The following is a 19,689-nucleotide window of genomic DNA, read 5'->3' as shown; positions in this document are numbered from 1 at the left end:
AATGCCCTCGGGCAACTAGGGATGGGCAATAAATGCTGACCCAGCCAGCGACACCCATGTCCCACGAATGAATAAAATAAAAAGACCTCTTTGTGACTGCCCCCTACTCCGGGGAGCTGACTCGCTGCCTAGCTGAAGTTGCTGTGCGGTACAGGAGGTGCAGGAAGCCATGATGTAGGATGAGTCACCACTCTCAGAAGAGGGAAGAATTTGGGCAGAAACAAATAACTGTGGTGAAATGAGCTGTATAATTAACATAATGTCCTAATCACTGCTTTGGCTTCTTAAAGTGAGAGAAACGCAGTCTTGCTTCTATCAACGAGTGAATTAAAGAAAGTCCAACAAGGTTTAACACTCAGCAGGAACGGATTAAAGTTTAATGTAAAGTTACATCACAGAACAGCAGGATGCACACTCTTCCCTTTTTAAAAAAAAATTCACCTTTCACATCTATTCCAAGAGCTAAAAAGTAGCGAGGCAGTTTTGCCAAACCCTTCTAAAATCGGGACAGACACAAGAATACCAAATTTCAAAATGATCAGTGCCAGGGGAAAAGGACGCTGACTTGTTGACTCTGATTCATGCAGCTTTTTTTGTATTGCCCGGGGGGTTTGGAGAACCCGGGGATCCGGTGGTTCCCCTGTTGTTTTCTCCACCGCAACTCCTCAGCCGGAGTCGACTTGTCAACCAATCGGCATCCTTTTTCCTGTAGTACAAATTGTTGTGATTGCTTGGGGCTTGCCACAAGACGGGACGCTCTGGAAACATGTCTGTCTCTTCAGCAGTTCTCAAGTTCTGCACAGTTGAGCAACTTTGTAAAGGCCTCAGCTGGAGAATTGTGTTCAGTTTTGGGCGCCACACTTTAGTCTTTTTTTTTTACAAGTTTATAAGTTTATTGATTAGTGTCACAAGTGGGTTTACATTCACACTGCAATCAAGTCACTGAAAATCCCCTAGTTGCCACACTCCGGTACCTGTTCGGGTACACTGCGGGAGAATTTAGCATGGCCAATGCACCCTAACCAGCACGTCCTTCGGACCGTGGTAGGAAACCAGAGCACCCGGAGGAAACCCATGCAAACACAGGGAGAACGCACAGACAGTGACCCGAGGCCAGAATTGAACCCGGGTCCCTGGCGCTGTGAGGCAGCAGTGCCAACCACATGTGCTTGAGGGGGCAGATTGGACCTCAGTTTCATGCCTCTTCCAAACTTTGTTGCCTCTGACAGTGCAGCACTCCCTCATAGCTTCACTGGGAATGCCAGCCTCGATTTCTGTGCTCATTTCCTGGAGTGGGACTTGAACCCACAACCCGCTGACTCGGGAGGTGACCGTGCTAGCCACTGAGCCAAGATGCAAGTTATGGGAGTTTATTTTTCACACCAAAGGCATTCTAATGATGCAGGGTGAAGATGGTGATCTGATTGATGTCAGCATGAAGCAGTCTCGAGGTGGTGACCACTGGCTGCTGTTTAAAGACAAACTGGGTCAAAGCAAAACCACATAAATAATTAGCAACATGGAGCAGTTACTTGAAGGCTGTAATATGAGTTGTGGATTCGGATAACAGAATTCTAAGCTGTTGACAGTGTTTCCATCCTTCATGTAAGATAACCACAGCAACTTGCATTTATATAGCACCTTTAATTTTGTGTTAACGTCCCAAAGCATTCCACAGGGGCACTACCAGGCAAATCAAACAGACAGTGAGCTGCCCAAGCCCGCCACAGATTGGTTCATTGAGTGATACATCGTTGGTGTTAATCTGCAAACCAGCCAATGGAATAACAGGAGGCGGTGTGGGAAGTGAATCCAGGCTGATGAATTGGGATCAGTCTGTGCGGTCCTCTGGACACTGGCCCGATCTGTGCCTGTTCAGGTGATCCGTTTAGGGGGATCTCTCTTGAGAATCTTGTATGTTTCAATGAGATCCCGTCGCATTCATCCAAACTCCAGAGATTCTAAGCCCACCGTATTCCATTGCTCCACATCTGGCAGCCCTTGCATCCCAGGGAAGTTTAAAGTTTATTTATTAGTGTCACAAGTAACACTGCAAATGAAGCTACTGTGAAAATCCCCCAGTCGCCACACTCCGGCACCTGTTTGGGTACACTGAGGGAGAATTTAGCATGGCCAGTGCGTCCAACCAGCACGTCTTTCAGACTGTGGGAGGAAACCGGGGCACCCGGAGGAAACCCACGCAGACACGGAGAACATGCAGACTCCAACAGACAGTGACCCAAGCCGGGAATTGAACCCGGGTCCCTGGTGCTGTGAGGCAGCAGTGCTAACCACTGTGCCACCGTGATGCTTGACACCAAAACTGCGTAGAATACTCCAGGTGTTGTCTCAACAAAGCCCTATGCAATTAAGTAGCATTTCTTTAATCTTATTCTCCAATTCTCTTTGCTGTGGATGAAAGGATCCACTCCCCTGGACAGAGGCACCTGAAAACGTTTAGCAGAGATCTTTGCTTTAAACTATGAAGAGCTTTGAGAGATCTAGGCATGCACTCGATGGGCTGAATGGCCTCTTGTGCCATTATGACTTGACGTATTTCCTCTGCTGGGCAACCTGGTACAAGCAACCATAAAGTTTAATATTAAATTGATGTCACGTGAGTACCTAGAAAGAGACTGGAGGGTTGTCGGGGCAAAGAAAATGGCATGGAGGTGAGCAAGTAGCATTTCAGAGGCAAATGGCTAAGTATTTGAGGTGGAGGAAGCTTAGGGGACATCGGGAGAAGTGTAGGGCAGTGCGCCAAACTTTGGCCAGGGCTAGGCGTGCGTGTTGTCAGTTCTCTCCTGTCACCCGGTCGGGCGGTGCGGTGGCACAGTGGTTAGCACTGCTGCCTCTCAGCACCGGGGACCCGGGTTCCATTCCCGGCTTGGGCCATTGTGCAGACTCCGCGCAGACATTCTCCCCGAGTCTGCATGGGTTTCCTCCGGGTGTTCCGGTTTCCTCCCACAGTCCACAGATGTGGGGGTTAGGTTGATTGGCCATGCTACATTACACCATAATGTCAGAGGGACTAGCTAGGGTAAATACGTGGAGTTAAGAGGAAAGGGCCTGGGTGGGATTGTGGTCGGTGCAGCCTTAGAAACATAGAAAAACTACAGCCCAATACAGGCCCTTCAGCCTACAAAGTTGTGCCGAACATGTCCCTACCTTAGCGATTACTAGGCTTACCTATAACCCTCTATCTTACTAAGTTCCATGTACTTATCTAAAAGTCTCTTAAAAGACCCTATCGAATCCGCCTCCACCACCATTGCTGGCAGCCCATTCCACGCACCCACCACCCCGAGTGAAAAACTTACCCCTGACATCTCCTCTGTACCTACTTCCCAGCACCTTAAACCTGTGTCCTCTTGTGGCAACCATTTCAGCCCTGGGAAAAAGCCTCTGACTATCCACTCGATCAATACCTCTCAACATCTTATACACCTCTATCAGGTCACCCCTCATCCTTCGTCTCTCCAAGGAGAAAAGGCCGAGCTCACTCAACCTATCCTCATAAGGCATGCTCCCCAACCCAGGCAACATCCTTGTAAATCTCCTCTGCACCATTTCTATGGCTTCCACATCCTTCCTGTAATGAGGCGACCAGAACCGAGCACAGTACTCCAAGTGGGGTCTGACCAGGGTCCTATATAGCTGCAACATTATCTCACGACTCCTAAACTCAATTCCTCGATTGATGAAGGCCAGTACACCATACGCCTTCTTAACCACAGCCTCAACCTGCACAGCTGCTTTGAGCGTCCTATGAACTCGGACCCCAAGATCCTTCTGATCTTCCACACTGCCAAGAGTCCTACCATTAATATTATATTCCGCCATCCTATTTGACCTACCAAAATGAACCACCTCACACTTATCTGGGTTGAACTCCATCTGCTACTTCTCCGCCCAGTCTTGCATCCTATCAATGTCTCGCTGCAACTTCTGACATCCCTCCACACTATCCACAACACCTCCAACCTTTGTCATCAGCAAACTTACCAACCCATCCCTCCACTTCCTCATCCAGGTCATTTATAAAAATCACAAAGAGTAAGGGTCCCAGAACAGATCCCTGGGGCACTCCACTGGTGACCGACCTCCATGCAGAATATGACCCATCTATGACCACTCTTTGCCTTCTGTGGGCAAGCCAGTTCTGGATCCAGAAAGCAATGTCCCCATGGATCCCATGCCCCCTCACTTTCTCAATAAGCCTTGCGTGGGGCACCTTATCAAATGCCTTGCTGAAGTCCATATATACTACATCTACTGCTCTTCCTTCATCAATGTGTTTAGTCACATCCTCAAAAAATTCAATCAGGCTCGTAAGGCATGATCTGCCTTTGACAAAGCCATGCTGACTATTCTTAATCATATTATACCTCTCTAAATGTTCATAAATCCTGCCTCTCAGGATCTTCTCCATCAACTTACCAACCACTGAGGTTAGACTCACTGGTCTATAATTTCCAGTGCTATCTCTACTCCCTTTCTTGAATAAAGGAACAACATCTGCAATCCTCCAGAACCTCTCCCATCTCCATTGATGATGCAAAGATCATTGCCAGAGGCTCAGCAATCTCCTCCCTCGCCTCCCACAGTAGCCTGGGGTACATCTCATCCTGTCCCGGCGACTTATCTAACTTGATGCTTTTCAAAAGCTCCAACACATCCTCTTTCTTAATATCTATATGCTCAAACTTTTCAGTCTGCTGCAAGTCTGCACTACAACCACCAAGATCCTTTTCCATAGTGAATACTGAAGTAAAGTATTCATTAAGTACCTCTGCTATTTCTTCCGGTTCCATACAAACTTTCCCACCGTCACACTTGATAGGTCCTATTCTTTCACGTCTTATCCTCTTGCTCTTCACATACTTGTAGAATGCCTTGGGGTTTTCCTTAATCCTGCCTGCCAAGGCCTTCTCATGACCCCTTCTTGGCTCTCCTAATTTCCTTCTCAAGATCCTTCCTATTAGCCGTATACTCTTCTAGATCTCTAACATTACCTAGCTCTCTGAACCTTTTGTAAGCTTTTCTTTTCTTCTTGACTAGATTCATTACAGCCTTTGTACACCACGGTTCCTGTAACCTACCATAACTTCCCTGTCTCATTGGAACGTTGCTATGCAGAACTCCAGACAAATATTCCCTGAAAATTTGCCACATTTCTTCCGTACATTTCCCTGAGAAAACCTCTTTCCAATTTAAGCCTCCAATTTCCTGCCTGATAACCTCAATTCCCCTTACTCCAATTAAACACTTTTCTAACTTGTCTGATCCTATCTCTCTCCAATGCTATTGTAAAGGAGATAGAATTATGATCACTATCTCCAAAATGCTCTCCCACAGAGATCTGACACCTGCCCAGGTTCATTTCCCAATACCAAATCAAGTACAGCCTCTCCTCTTGTAGGCTTATCTATATACTGTGTCAAGAAACCCTCCTGAACACACCTAACAAACTCCTCCCCATCTACACCCCTTACTCTAGGGAGATCCCAATCAATATTTGGGAGATTCCAATCAATATTTGGGAAATTAAAATCTCCCATCACGACAACTCTGTTATTATTACACCTTTCCAGGATCTGTTTCCCTATCTGCTCAACATCCCTGTTACTATTGGGCGGCCTATAGAAAACACCCAGTAAAGTTATTGACCCCTTCCTGTTCCTAACCTCCACCCACAGAGACTCTGTAGACAATCCCTCCATGGTGTCCATCTTCTCTGCAGCCGTGACACTATCTCTGATCAACAGTGCCACTCCCCCACCTCTTTTGCTTCCCTCCCCGTCCCTTCTGAAACATCCGAAACCCGGCACTTGAAGTAACCAGTCCTGTCCCTCAGTCATCCAAGTCTCTGTAATGGCCACCACATCATATTTCCAAGTAGTGATCCACGCTCTAAGCTCATCCACTTTGTTCACAACACTCCTTGCGTTAAAATAGACACATCTCAAACCTTCGGTCTGAGCGCTCCCCTTCTCTATCACCAGCCTATCCTCCCTCTCACACTGTCGACAAGCTTCCTCTATTTGTGAGCTAACCTCCTCTCTCCCAGTCACTTCAATTTGATTCCCACCCCCCAACCATTCTACTTTAAACTCTCCCCAGCAGCCTTAGCAAACCTCCCCGCCAGGATATTGGTCCCCCTGGGATTCAAGTGCAACCCGTCCTTATTGTACAGGTCACACCTGCCCCAAAAAAGAGGTCCCAATGATCCAGAAACCTGAATCCCTTGATGGGCTGAATGGCCTCCTTCTGCACTGCAGGGATTGTATGATTCCAGGAACCTGTGTGAGATGCTGCTCGAGGAAGTTTAAATTAATCTTACTCTGGATTTTCTCAGAGTAAAAGTGACTGACCTGATTCTGTTTAGGAAGCTAGGATTGGAGTGAAAACTGCCATTTTAGTTAACAATATTGAATATCTGTCAAATCAAAACCTGCAATTGGAACTGCTTCCTTGGTATTTGAGGGAGAAATAAATTCTTTACCATTTAACTGTTTCAGTGCCGTGCAGTTGGGGACGGAGATGCTGGAGCTCGACTGTCACCTGACCAAAGATGACCAGGTGGTCGTGTCACATGACAGCAACTTGAAACAAACCACAGGGCTGAATGCGGACATCAGCAACCTCACGTTCGCAGTAAGTGGTGAGCTTCTTTCTGTCACATTGTACAACCTGACGCACAATTTAATTTCATTAGTCAGTGTGTCTCATACGTATTGAATGTTGGCATTCCTGACAGCCATTTTTTGCACAGCAAGATCCCAGGAACAACAAATGAAAGACCTGCATTGGCTGTGGAAGGATTATGGCGCAGCACATAAGGGGAACTTTCTGTTCTTGTTCAAAAGCTGGCACCGGACTAATCAGATTGACGTGAATAAATGGGACACCCATATCATCTCACAGAAAGGGCTCTTCCATCTGCGCGGTTCTCCCTCGGCGCCGACCCTGCCATGGCGTGGCGCTCCCTCGGCGCCGACCCTGCCACGGCGCGGCGCTCCCTCGGCGCCGACCCTGCCACGGCGCGGCGCTCCCTCGGCGCCGACCCTGCCACGGCGCGGCGCTCCCTCGGCGCCGACCCTCTGACACTGCAGCACTCATTTGGCTGGATTACCTGCTCAGGTTCTGGAGGGAGTCTTTAATGCGTCATCTACTGACTCCCTGATGATGACTGGCCTGGCGCAGGGTGTCTGCTGTCGGTGCACTTCTCTGAAATCCTGAACAGAGAAAACTGCAGAAAGTGCCAAATGTCTGCAGATAGATTTCCAATAATGGGCTGCTCTACGCTGTAACAATGACTGGACTATTAAAGTATTTAATCGGCTGTGGAATGCCTTGGAACATCCTGGAAGTGGCTGTGGAAGTGAAGTCTTTTTCTTCTGGACTTGACTGAAGCAGAATGAATAAAACCGGGACAGGAACTTGTCTTTAACAGCTGTCCCAACGTTTCAAACTTTCAACATGTAATCACGCAGGTGCTGTTTCAGGATGTGCTTCTTTGGAACGATTGTGTAATGTTAAATGATCAAACTGCATTCCATTGAATAATGGCCTGGGTTAAGAGTTCAACACCTGGATAGCTTGGGTGCAACTGGGAGCTAAAAGGTCACGGGTTCAAAGCTGCAAAGGGCAAACGTTATGACAGATATAGAGTGGGAGGTTGTTGGCAGCGGCGCGTGAGAATGGAATGTTTGAGGTGAGGAACCTGGGCTTGTTTAAGGAGCAGCAGAGTGCCCCGGCAGGAAGTCAGTGGTGTCGGTTATCAGATCAGATAGGCTGAAGGGCCTGTTCTGTCAGAACGATCCCTGACGCTGTCAAATGGCAGCTGAGATCCTGGTAATGACGTTCAATTTGGGTTGGATAATGTCCAAGCCATTCCTGTCCACTATCAGCAGCCAAGTCTCAGAGCGTGACTCAGTTCCTCGCAGACTTGCCTCCGAATCCAAACGATCAGGCCTTCCTCCAGGACTTTAGCACACAACCCAGACACAGGTAGCCGGTACAGTACGGCGGGGGGGGGGGGGGGGGGGGCACATTGTCAGGTGGCTTTAGATGAGACCGTAGAATCTCTAAAGTGCAGAAAGTGGCCATTCGGCCCATTGAGTCTGCACTGATTCAGTATCTTACCAAGGCCCTTTTCCCCCCACCCTATCCATGTAACCCCACACATTTCCCATGGTTAACCCATCTAACCTACATCTCTTTGGACACCAAGGGACATTTTAGCACGGCCAATCCATCCAACCCACAGATCTTTGGGCGGTGGTAGGAAACCGGAGCACCCGGAGGAAACCCACGCAGACACGGGGAGAACGTGCAAACTCCACACAGACAGTGACCCAAGGCCGGAATTGAACCCGGGGTCCCTGGAGCTTTGAGGCAGCAGTGCTAACCATTGCGCCACTGTGCTGCGAGGTCCCCTGTGTTTGCCAACTAGAAGCACTTGCATCTTAGTTCACCCCAAAGTGCTGAAAGCTGATTTAAGTACAAACTATCATGGGGAAGCTATAGTGTTGCGAACTCTGAACTATATTCTAGAACATAACCTATGACCTTGTTCCTGGTAATGTTTGCCTGATGCATCATCCCTTACGACACTTAATCAATTACGGCAGCTACAATCCTCAAAATCCTCTGTGCTCTGGGAATGGCTCTATTTGTAAGCTGGTTTTATTGGTTAGATGCACCAGGTCCAGATCATATCCTAGGCTGTATTTTGCTTCCCCGAGTTGGCTAGAAGATTCCAGAACAATCTGAGGGGGTTTACAACCGTGGACTAATATTCCAGAGACCCAGATTCAAATCCCCCCATGACACGTTGGGGAGTTTAAATTCAATTTTAGGGAGAGGCGATGGCCTAGTGATATTAGCGCTAGACCATTTAATGCAGAAACTCAGCTAATGGGGACCCAGGTTCAAATCCTGCCACGGCAAAACTCGTATTCAATAAGTGCCTAATGATGACCATGAAACCATTGTCGATTGTCATAAAAACCCATCTGGTTCACTAATGTCTTTCAGGGAAGGAAATCTGCTGTCCTTACCTGGTCTGGCCTACATGTGACTCCAGAGCCACAGCAAAGTGGTTGACCCTTAAATGACCCCCAAGGGCAATTAGGAATGGGCAATAAATGCTGGCCAGCCGGCAACGCCCACATTCCATTAAAGAATGTTAAAAAATAGATCCAGCTCACTTGTGAAATTAATTGAAGGGCGGCACGGTGGCACAGTGGTTAGCACAGCGCCAGGGACCTGAGTTCAATTCCTGGCTTGGGTCACTGTCTGTGTGGAGTTTGCACGTTCTCCCCGTGTCTGCGTGGGTTTCCTCTCACATTGGAAGACGTGCTGGTTAGGGTGCATTGACCCGAACAGGCGCCGGAGTGTGGCGACTAAGGGAATTTCACAGTGACTTCATTGCAGTGTTAATCTAAGCCTTACTTGTGACTAATTAACTTTAAAAAAAGCTGGCTGAGTACATGTAAAAAAGCTTAAAATATATCAATAGCTGATGATAAACAAGACGCAGAGCCAAGGTGTAGCAGGAGGAACGATGGTCGCTTGTCCAAATAGATTCCCAAAGGAACTTTCCTCCGTTCAGCAGTCCTTCCTGTTCTGAATGAGCGGTGACTTTCCTGAGTGAGTAATCCTGTGTTTGGACATTGGGCGTCTGTCTATTGCTTTGCTCTGGTTTCTGTGACTGGTAACTTCTATTTTTGGAACTAGCATTGCTGAGGTATCGGGTGGCTACTCCATGTCAATGCACGGGTAATCAGTGCATGAATGTAATCTCTTCTCCCTTTCCTTTCTCTCCCCGCCCTGCCTCTCTCAGGAACTCCCGCCTTATCATTGCAAACTTCACGTCTCATTCAAGAAAGGTAAGCAGGTTACTGGACTTATTGAAGCAACAGAATGGTGTAATGTGTCCCACTGCAAAGCCAAGGGAGGTTTCTCGAAAATAACTGCAGGGTAAATGTACCATTTTACCTGCTAGAGCCAGTTAGGCCAGGAATCTCTGTTGTAATATTCTGCAGTAATGTTAGCTGATCTCTGCAGGGAGGACTCAAGGGGGTGCTGTAGTCGGAGTCTTGTGTACGACAAGGGGCAGAATGTGTCCCAGGATTCTTCATACTGACCTGTGACCTATGAATAGGATTACCAACTCTGAATTGTATTCAACTTCCAATTTAAACCATCCAGGTTTCCTGACAGATAATTCCTTATAGTAACTCACCAGTCATGGTGACCATAATACCCACAATCCTCTCTGCTCAAGAAAGTGCTCTATCATGTGGTGTTTAGATACTTAGAATCCCTACAGTGCAGATGGAGGCCGTTTGACCCATCGAGTCTGTACTGACCACAATTCCACTCAGGCCCTATTCCCATACTGCTCATTTACCCTGACTTTAGGATCAATTTAGCTAATCCCCCTGACTTTAGGATCAATTTAGCATGGCCAATCGACCTAAACCACTAAGTATACATAAGCAGTGGAGATGGCTGTCCTCTGGGTGGAAAGGGGCATTAGAAGGATAGAGGGGAGGTGATGGCGTAGTGGTATTGTCACTGGACTAGTAATCCAGAGACCCAGGTCATGCTCAGAGGACCCGGGTTCGAATCCCACCACGGCAGATAGTGAAATTTGAATTCAACAAAATCTGGAATTAAAAAGATTTAATAGTGACCATGACGCCATTGTTGATTAGTGTAAAAACCCATCTGGTCCCCAGTGCCCGCTAGAGAAGGAAACCTGCCATCCTTACCCAGTCTGCCCTACATAGAATAGAATCCCTCCAGTGCAGAGGCCATTCAGCCCGTCGAGTCTGCACAAACTGTCTGAGTATATCTTACCCAACCCGCTCCCTGTAACCCTGTGTATTTACCATGGCTAATCCCCCAACCTACACATTTTGGGACACTAAGGGGAAATTTAGCACAGCCAATCCACCTAACCCGCACATCTTTGGACTGTGGGAGGAAACCGGCGCACCCGGAGGAAACCCACGCAGACACGGGGAGAATGTGCAAGCTCCGCAGAGTGACTCAAGCCGGGAATCGAACCCGGGTCCCTGGCGCTGAGAGGCAGCAGTGCTAACCCACTGTGCCGCCAGACCCACAGTAATGTGGCTGACTCTGGATAATTAAGTCGGGGGACAATTGGGAACGGTCGATAAATGCTGCTCTCAAGCTCTCCCAATTTCCTTTTGAAATCACGGTTTGTCTCTGCTTCTGTTCCTGGTGGGCTGCAAGTTCAGGGCCGTTAGTGTTGTTCCTCACAGCCCTCCTCCTCTGTCGCCCAAGCTCTGTGATCCCAGAACTACTCTGCGGGAAGAAAGCTTCACCATCTGGGGGTGCTGACCAGAATGGGGTGGAGGGGTGCTGGCGAGGCGCTAGGAGAAAGTGGGGTGGGCGGGGAGCACTCAAGAACACCTCTGCTGCCCAAACTGACTTGGGAGCCACCCCACCCTCCATCCTGACTGCCACCTGTGGCTGACACCAAAGCTGCCACTGGCAAACGCTACCCACATCCCTCCCCCCTCCACCTCTCTCACACACAGGCACTTTGTGACTGAGAGCGGGGTCTGCACACGCGCGGCAGCACAATGTGTGCAGACGCAGAAGAAATCCAGGGCAAATAGTGTCCCGGGAAACCCGGATCAGGGGCACGGGACAGAATGCCAAATTCCAGGTCTTTCCCAGAAGATCCGAGGTGATTGGTCTCCCTGCACTAGAGGCCAGAATTGGGCTAACATTGAAGAGGGTGGTTAAATTCCCCCTGGTGTCAGGGGGACTAGCAGGGTAAATATGTGGGGTTATGGGGATAGGGTATGGGTGGGATTGTGTTGATGCAGCCTCGATGGGCTGAATGGCCTCCTTCTGCACTGTAGGAATTCTATGAAGACCATAAGACAGAGGAGCAGAATTAGACCACTCGGCCCATCGATTCAATCATGGCTGATATTTTTCTCATCCCCATTCTCCTGCCTTTTCCCCATAACCCCTGATCCCCTTATCAATCAAGAACCTATCTATCTCTGTCTTAAAAGACACTCAATGACCTGGCCTCCACAGCCTTCTGCGGCAAAGAGTTCCACAGATTCACCACTCTCTGGCTGAAGAAATTCCTCCTCATCTCCAAAGGGTGGTTGTGGGTAGGGGTCAGGGGTCAGCTTCAAGAGGCTGGGATTGGGGAAAGCAGTGTGACGCACAGATCCTGAACATTGACCAGCAGAATAATCGGTCCTTGCTCACCTGACAACATCCCTTCAATAATCCGACTTGTGGGCGCTTTGCTATGTCTGTGCGGGCTGTTGGTCCATCAGTTCAATCTGGGTCTGATTGTTTGTCCTTTGTTTTAGATTATTTCTGTGTGGGAGGTGACGACAGAAGGATCCCTTTGCTGAGTGAGGTGTTTGAAGCCTTTCCGGATACGCCCATCAACATTGACATCAAAGTGGACAACGATATCCTCATTGAAAAGGTAGCAAAAGGAGGAAACAAGCTTTCTCTCACCAAGATATCAAAAGGCCGAGTCGCTCGGGCAACATCTTGCGGGGGGGGGGGGGGGGGGGGGGAGCTTGCTGCAACCAACCATTGAAAACTCATCAACCTGCCACATTAACTCTCTTCCCTCCCTCTCCTCTGACGCCGCCTGACCTCCTGAGTGCTTTCAGCACAATATCTGAAGCCCACAAGGAGCCATTCAGCCCATCTTAGGAGGTTCTATCCAATTTACCCCCAGCTTTTAACCGGTGAAGCCGACTTCTCTTCTAGTCCAGAGATGTGCGGGTTACATTGGCCAATAGTGTCAGGGGGATTAGCAGGGTAAATGGGTTATAAGAATAGGGCCTGGGTGGGATTGTGGTCGGTACAGACTCAATGGGTCGAATGGCCCTCTTCTGCTCTGTAGGGATTCTATGAAGAGACTGGTTTCCAGAGCACCACCACCGCAGCAATAAAACCTGGATTTATAAAGCTAATCAGTAATGGCGACCTTCATCGATTGTTGTAAAAACCCATCTGGTTCAATAATGCCCACCAGAGAAGGAACTCTGCTGTCCTTACCCAGTCTGGCCTACATTAAAGTTTATCTATTAGTGTCACAAGTAGGCTTGCATTCACACTGCAATAAAGTTACTGTGAAAATCCCCTCGTCGCCACACTCCGGCGCCTGTTTGGGTACATGAGGGAGAATTTAGCACGGCCAATGCATCCTAACCAGCACGCCTTTCAGAATGTGGGAGAAAACCGGAGCGCCCTGAGGAAACCCCCTCAGACACAGGGAGAACGTGCAGACTCCATACAGACAGTGACCCAAGCCAGGAATCGAACCCGGGTCCCGGGCACTGTGAGGCAGCAATGCTAACCTCTGTGCCACTGTGTTCACCAAATTTAATGCAGACTCCAGATTCATGGCAAGGTGGTTGACTCTTAACTGCCCTCTGAAACGGCCCAGCAAGTCAACCAGTTCAGGGGCAATTAGCGATGGGCAACAAACATTGCTCTACCTTCTTAAAGATAATGAACAGATGATTTGGGGGCAGGGGCAGAGAAAAAGAGAGCAGGAGATGAGAAACCAGCCTATGCTGACCTGGAATACACTACCCAATCCCGATGGTGGGAATCTGACTCACTGAAGAGTGTGGCCAGGCATCACCTGTCTCGGGCCGACTGCTGAAGAGCCAGGGAGGACATTATAAAAATACCAGCTTGTATTTATATGGCGTCTTTATCATAAAATGTCCTAAAGCACTTCATTAGGAAGGTGTTACAAGTCAGGTCAGATGCTTCAATGTATTCTATGAAGCTCGCCTGACCTGTAACGTTTTACGTTGAATTTGGCTCGGATGAGCGCGAGGTTTCACCCCAGGTGTGACCCACGAGGAGCTTTTATCAAAAACAAAGTTTAATTAAGAATATTGTTGACATATATAGTAAGACAATTAGCAAGAATTTTTAACAATTACAAACAAGAAACATAACCAACACATTAATGTATAACTCTTAAGGAAATATCTCTAATGTGTTCCAACCAAAGCCAACATCCAATACACAAACCCCTCCAAATAAGCACAATCCAGCATAGGGTAATGCCGACTTGTTACAGGAATCCCACCTCCTGGGTTCAATGCTGAAAATCCCTTGTGAAGAAACTCAGAAGAGGTTGTAGTCAAATCGGTTTCCCAAAACACAGCTTCTTTAAGGCAGGATGGCAATAAGCCTCTCCCTCAGCTAATTGATAATAGTTTCAGAACCGAAGAGAGGGAGAGACTGCTCCTTAGCTTGCTGCTAAACTGCTTCCAACAACACTCTCCAAAACCAAACTGAAAGCCCAAAGGGAAAAAACCCTATCACCTGACTGCCACAGCTTAGCTTAGCTCCACCCCTCAATGACATCACCGAAGCTATATGATTTTAATTAAAGAACCTTTCTTAAAGCTACACTCACATGACAAAGGTTATAAAGCAAAATACAGCCACATGAGCTAAAATTAAATCAGGTGACCTTGGTCAAAGAGGTCAGTTTGAGAGAGCAGTGTGGAGGAGGAAGGGTACAAGTTAGAGAGAGAGGGAGGGAGTTGGGGAGGAAATTCCACAGCTCGGGGCAGAGTCAGCTGAGAGCAATTAAAATGGAAGACACGCAAGAGGGAGAGATTGGAGGGAGGCAGCGATTGGAGGGTGTTACGGTTCGGGTCAGAAACTCCAAAGCGTTTTATGAAACCCGCCTGAATCATAAATTTTGCATTTTGAAGTTGGCGAGGATAAACAGGAGATATTCCACTTCAGGTATGATTCAAAAGACCCAGTAGGGAGCTTTTATCAAACAAAAAGTTTATTTAAGAATATAGTTAACATGTAGAGTAAAAAAAATCACCAAGAACTTTTATCAATTACAATCATGATAATGTATAACCCTTAATGAATATATATAAGCTGCCCCAGTCAAAACCAAAACCTCCCATAGATAAAAGACTCTTTTCACAGGTTCAACACAGCACAGACTAATGCTTACGTGATACTGGGATCGAGGCCATTAGTTGAATTCTGCAGTCAAATGCTCTTGAGACTCAGAACAGTTTGAAGACAAGCCAGCTTCCCAAAACATAGATTCTTTACTGCAGGATGACAATAAGCTGTGCTTTCAGCTAACTGATAAAACTTTCAAAATAAAAACAGAGAAAGGAACTCCTTTCAGCTATGCTTCTAACTGAAACATAGAGGTCACCTGACCTGCCCAGTTTTTTTTCTCCTCCCACAATGACATCACCCAAGGCTGTGACCATGATTGAAAAAAAATCCTCTTAAAGGTACACTAACCTCACAAAGGACACAGGGAGCTTGGAGGAGATCACTGAGATAGGGAGGAGTCAGGTCATGGAGGGGGTGTGGAAACAGGGACGTGAATTTTAAAGTGGAGGGGTCGTTTAACCGGGAGCCGGTGCGATTCAGCGAGCGCGTGGCGGATGGGACGCTCGGGGTGAGATGGAACAGCAGAGTTTTGGATAAGCTCAAGCTTGTGGAGGGTGGAGAGCAGCCGGGAATGCGGGAGAACAGTTGAGTCCGGAAGAAAGAAAGACTTGGATCCGCGCTGAGTGAGCCGAGGCTGGGTGATGTGACGGGCGTGGAACTGGGCAGTCTGGGTGATCAGGTGAAGATGTGATTCGGAACTCACCTCACGTTTGTGGAGGGACTAATTCCACCTCGTGTAGCAAAGTCCTGATGCAAGAAAGCTGGTGCAGTGAGATTGGCTGATTCTGAATCTCACCCGGTTCTGTTGTTTGGCAGGTCTCGGATCTGGTGAAGGAGTTTAATCGACAGGACATCACTGTCTGGGGCAACGTCAGTGACCAGATTGTGAAGAAATGTTACAATACGGTAAGTCTCGTTGGATGAATCTAAGATGCAGCGTCAGTGTAAAGCGGCCATCAAGAAATCCCAATAACGGATCCCAAAAAGAAACTTCCTAACCCAAAGAGCGGTGAGCAGAGTGAAACTCGCTCCCACAGGAATTGGTTGAGGCGAATAGTACAAATGAACTTAAAGGAAAGCTAGACAAACGTGTGAGGGAGACGGGAAAAGGTGGTTACAATGAGATAGCAGCTAGGAGGCTCAATTGGAGCATAAACACCAGCATGGATTGGTTGGGCCGAATGGCCTGTTTCTGTACCCTATATCTTCTTTAATCTCCACTTGTGTCCTTCGGATTTGGGCACCTTTTATTTGGGAAGTTTCGATTGAGTTAACTGTGAGACTTTTGTCTCAATCTCCCTCTGTCCTTGGTCACATGGTGAAGTGGAAGTGGGCACAGTGTTTGACATCAGCATCACTGCCCCTAAACCGGGTTCCATGGGGCAGTGGGCATGTACCCTCCAGGGAAAGTGTCCTGGAAGAGCCGCAGGGGGTAAGAGACTCTGCAGAGCGCGTACATGCCTGCCCTGAGGAAAGTGGATGCTGGAAAGAGATAGGAGTTGGGCCATTCAGCCCCTCTAATCTGTTCCACTCTTCAATTAGATCATACCTGATCTGATCCCCAACATTTTATCCGCTCTGGCTCCATATCCCTCGATAATGTTCCCCAACAAATCTAACCTGGAAAAGCCAGTCTTGTTCTTGACCATTGCCGTTCACTGCCAGTGCCCAGAGCCTTCAGAGGGAGTGATCTCCACATTCTCACTGCTCATGTGGCTGTGGTTGAGAATGCAATGCTTTGTAGGTCTCTCCCTGGGTACTGTCTTTGGAAAGCAGGCTGTTTCAGGGAATGGGGTTACTGAAGGAAGAGTATTTTGATTTGATTTATTACTGTCACATGTATTAGTATACAGTGAAAAGTATTGTTTCTTGCGCACTATACAGACAATGCATACTGTTCATAGAGAAGGAAAGGAGAGGGTGCAGAATATAGCGTTATCATTCTTGACAAAATCTGCTCTCCAAGAACATAAACCACGAGAACAACACCATCTTGTCTCAGTATTATCACCACAGAAGAACCATCATAGAATCCCGACAGTGCAGGAGGAGGCCATTCAGCCCATCAAACCTGCACCGACAACAATCCCACCCAGGCCCTATCCCCACGTATTTACCCTGCTAATCTCCCTGACACTAAGGGGCAATTTAGCATGGCCAATCCACCTAACCTGCAAACCTTTGGACTGTGGGAGGAAACCGGAGCACCCGGAGGAAACCCACGCAGACACGGGGAGAACGTGCAGACTCAACACAGACAGTGACCCGAGGCCGGAATCGAACCCGGGTCCCTGGCGCTGTGAGGCAGCATCGCTAACCACTGTGCCGCCATGCCGCCCTTATGAATGTTGCATGTGTTCAGGGAAAAGGCTACAACCTCTCCGCTACAGGTCAAATTGGGTCCTGAACTCCTTTGTACCCTACTCTCTATGAACTTATAACAGGAGCTTGATGTATGAATGGAGATAGGCACTCAGGGCTGGACCCACTCACTGACTATCTGAATGCATTGGGACTGTTTCTAATACAGTTTCAAATATAGATTAGACCTCTGTGACAGGGGAGTTTTAGTTCTCATTATTATTCATTTTAAATGTAATTTTTTTCACAGACGAGCAAATGAATGAATCTGAGTGCACAAGGAAGTGAATCTGAATTGAATGATGTCTTATCCCCAGTGCTCCCCAAGTCATTCCTGAACGGACTAGCTTGAATGTTAAGTTTTGTTGAAGTGGGTGTTTGGAGTTTCCCTTGCCAGAGGAAATCGGTGACTGGTTTCCACTTGCTCTAAGCAGCCAGTACAGTGCGAGGTCTGATCAGTCCTGTCTGTTCTGCAGGGACATGTGGTCCTTTTCACTCCTTCACTCTCTCTGTGCCAGCAGCTTGACACAGAGAGACTGGTTTTGACATGCCAGTTTAAGAAAGTCACCATTCTTGAGCATTACGAGACAAGTTTTTAAATGTTCTTTCATGGGATGCGGGCGTCAATTTGATTTATTATTTTCAGGCGTATTAGTATACAGTGAAAAGTATTGTTTCTTGCACGCTATACAGACAAAGCATACCGTTCATAGAGAAGGAAAGGAGAGGGTGCAGAATGTAGTGTTACAGTCATAGCTAGGGTGTAGAGAAAGATCAACTTGATGCAAGGTAGGTCCATTCAAAAGTCTGACAGCAGCAGGGAAGAAGCTGTTCTTGAGCCTGTTGGTACGTGATCTCAGACTTTTGTATCTTTTTCCCAATGGAAGAAGGTAGAAGAGAGAATGTCCAGGGTGCGTGGGGCCCTTAATCATGCTTTTCCGAGGCAGCGGGAAGTGTAGACAGAGTCAATGGATGGGAGGCTGGTTTGTGTGATGGATTGGGTCTTCTGTAGTTCCTTGCGGTCTTGGGCAGAGCAGGAGCTATTCCAAGCTGTGATACAACCAGAAAAAATGCTTTCTAAGGTGCATCTGTAAAAGTTGTTGAGAATCGTAGTTGACATGCCAAATTTCCTTAGTCTTCTGAGAAAGTAGAGGTGTTGGTGGGCTTTCTTAACTATAGTATCGGCATGGGGGGACCAGGACAGGTTGTTGGTGATCTGGACACCTAAAACACTGGCTAGACCAGCATTTATTGCCCTCATGAAGGCAGTGCTGAACTGTCTGTTTAACCACTGCAGTCCGTGTGGTGTAGGTACACCTACAGTGCTGTTAGGAAGAGAGTTCCAGGATTTTGACCCAGCCACAGCGAAGGAACGGTCGATATATTTTCAAGTCAGGATGGTGGGTGACTTGGAGGGGATACAAGACTGAGTTGTTGCCACTTTTAATTCAGGGTTTGGGTTGGGGGGGGGGGGATTAAGCCCCAATCCAAGGTTAGAACACGTAAGTGAGGCTGTTTCTCCAGTGCCGTTCCGAAGGACTGCTGCTCAGTTGGAGGTGCTCTCCTTTAATGAGGTATTAAACAAAGGCTGTGGGTGGACACTGGAGATTCTCAGCGCGATTGGGGGAATGGAAAGTCCTTCTGGTGTTCTGGCCAACATGGCCACCCGTAGACACTGCCCCAAATAAACTAACGGGTATTTAGACACTGCCCCCAGTCATATTTCAGGCCATTGCAATTTCTGTGCCAAATAGGGTTACTGAAGGAAGAGTATTTTGATTTGATTTATTATTGTCACATGTATTAGTGTACAGTGAAAAGTATTGTTTCCTGTGCGCTATACAGACAAAACATACCGTTCATAGAGAAGGAAAGGAGACGGTGCAGAATGTAGTGTTATCATTCTTGACAAAATCTGCTCTCCAAGAACATGAACCTCGAGAACAACACCGTCTTGTCTCAGTATTAACCTCACAGAAGAACCAGCGTAGGATCCCTCCAGTGCAGGAAGGGGCCTGGTGGTTTTGTTTCCACAACAGTGACAGCACAGCCAAGTAACGGATGTGTTATTTACACACAAGCGTCTAAACTTGTCGACAGGTTCCTGGCCCTCGTGTGACGTGTTTTGCTTTTCTCTGTTGTTGACAGAATCCGCAAATTCCGATCCTGTTCAGTAAGCAGCGAGTGCTTTTACTGATTGGGCTGTTTTACACGGGACTTCTACCATTCTATCCTTTACGGGAACAGTTCCTGGAGATCCCCATGCCCTCCATTAACTTGAAGTAAGTGAACGTTTTTGGGTGGGAGCCATGAATCGACTCGTAACCAGAGGCCGTG

General features: G+C 47.7%; 1 protein-coding gene across 1 annotated transcript in view; it reads left to right on the top strand.

The window, feature by feature from the left end:
- The window catches only part of LOC144501210 (lysophospholipase D GDPD1-like), a 48,715-nt gene that overhangs the window by 22,808 nt on the left and 6,218 nt on the right, over positions 1 to 19,689 (top strand). The window contains 5 exon segments of the mRNA XM_078224653.1: positions 6,522 to 6,657; positions 9,851 to 9,896; positions 12,381 to 12,502; positions 15,808 to 15,897; positions 19,501 to 19,634. Coding sequence (XP_078080779.1) covers positions 6,522 to 6,657; positions 9,851 to 9,896; positions 12,381 to 12,502; positions 15,808 to 15,897; positions 19,501 to 19,634 — 528 coding nt within the window.

This window comes from Mustelus asterias, chromosome 12 (assembly GCF_964213995.1).
Source record: "Mustelus asterias chromosome 12, sMusAst1.hap1.1, whole genome shotgun sequence".
Classification (NCBI taxonomy): domain Eukaryota; kingdom Metazoa; phylum Chordata; class Chondrichthyes; order Carcharhiniformes; family Triakidae; genus Mustelus; species Mustelus asterias.
This window is presented reverse-complemented; position numbering and strand designations above follow the sequence as displayed.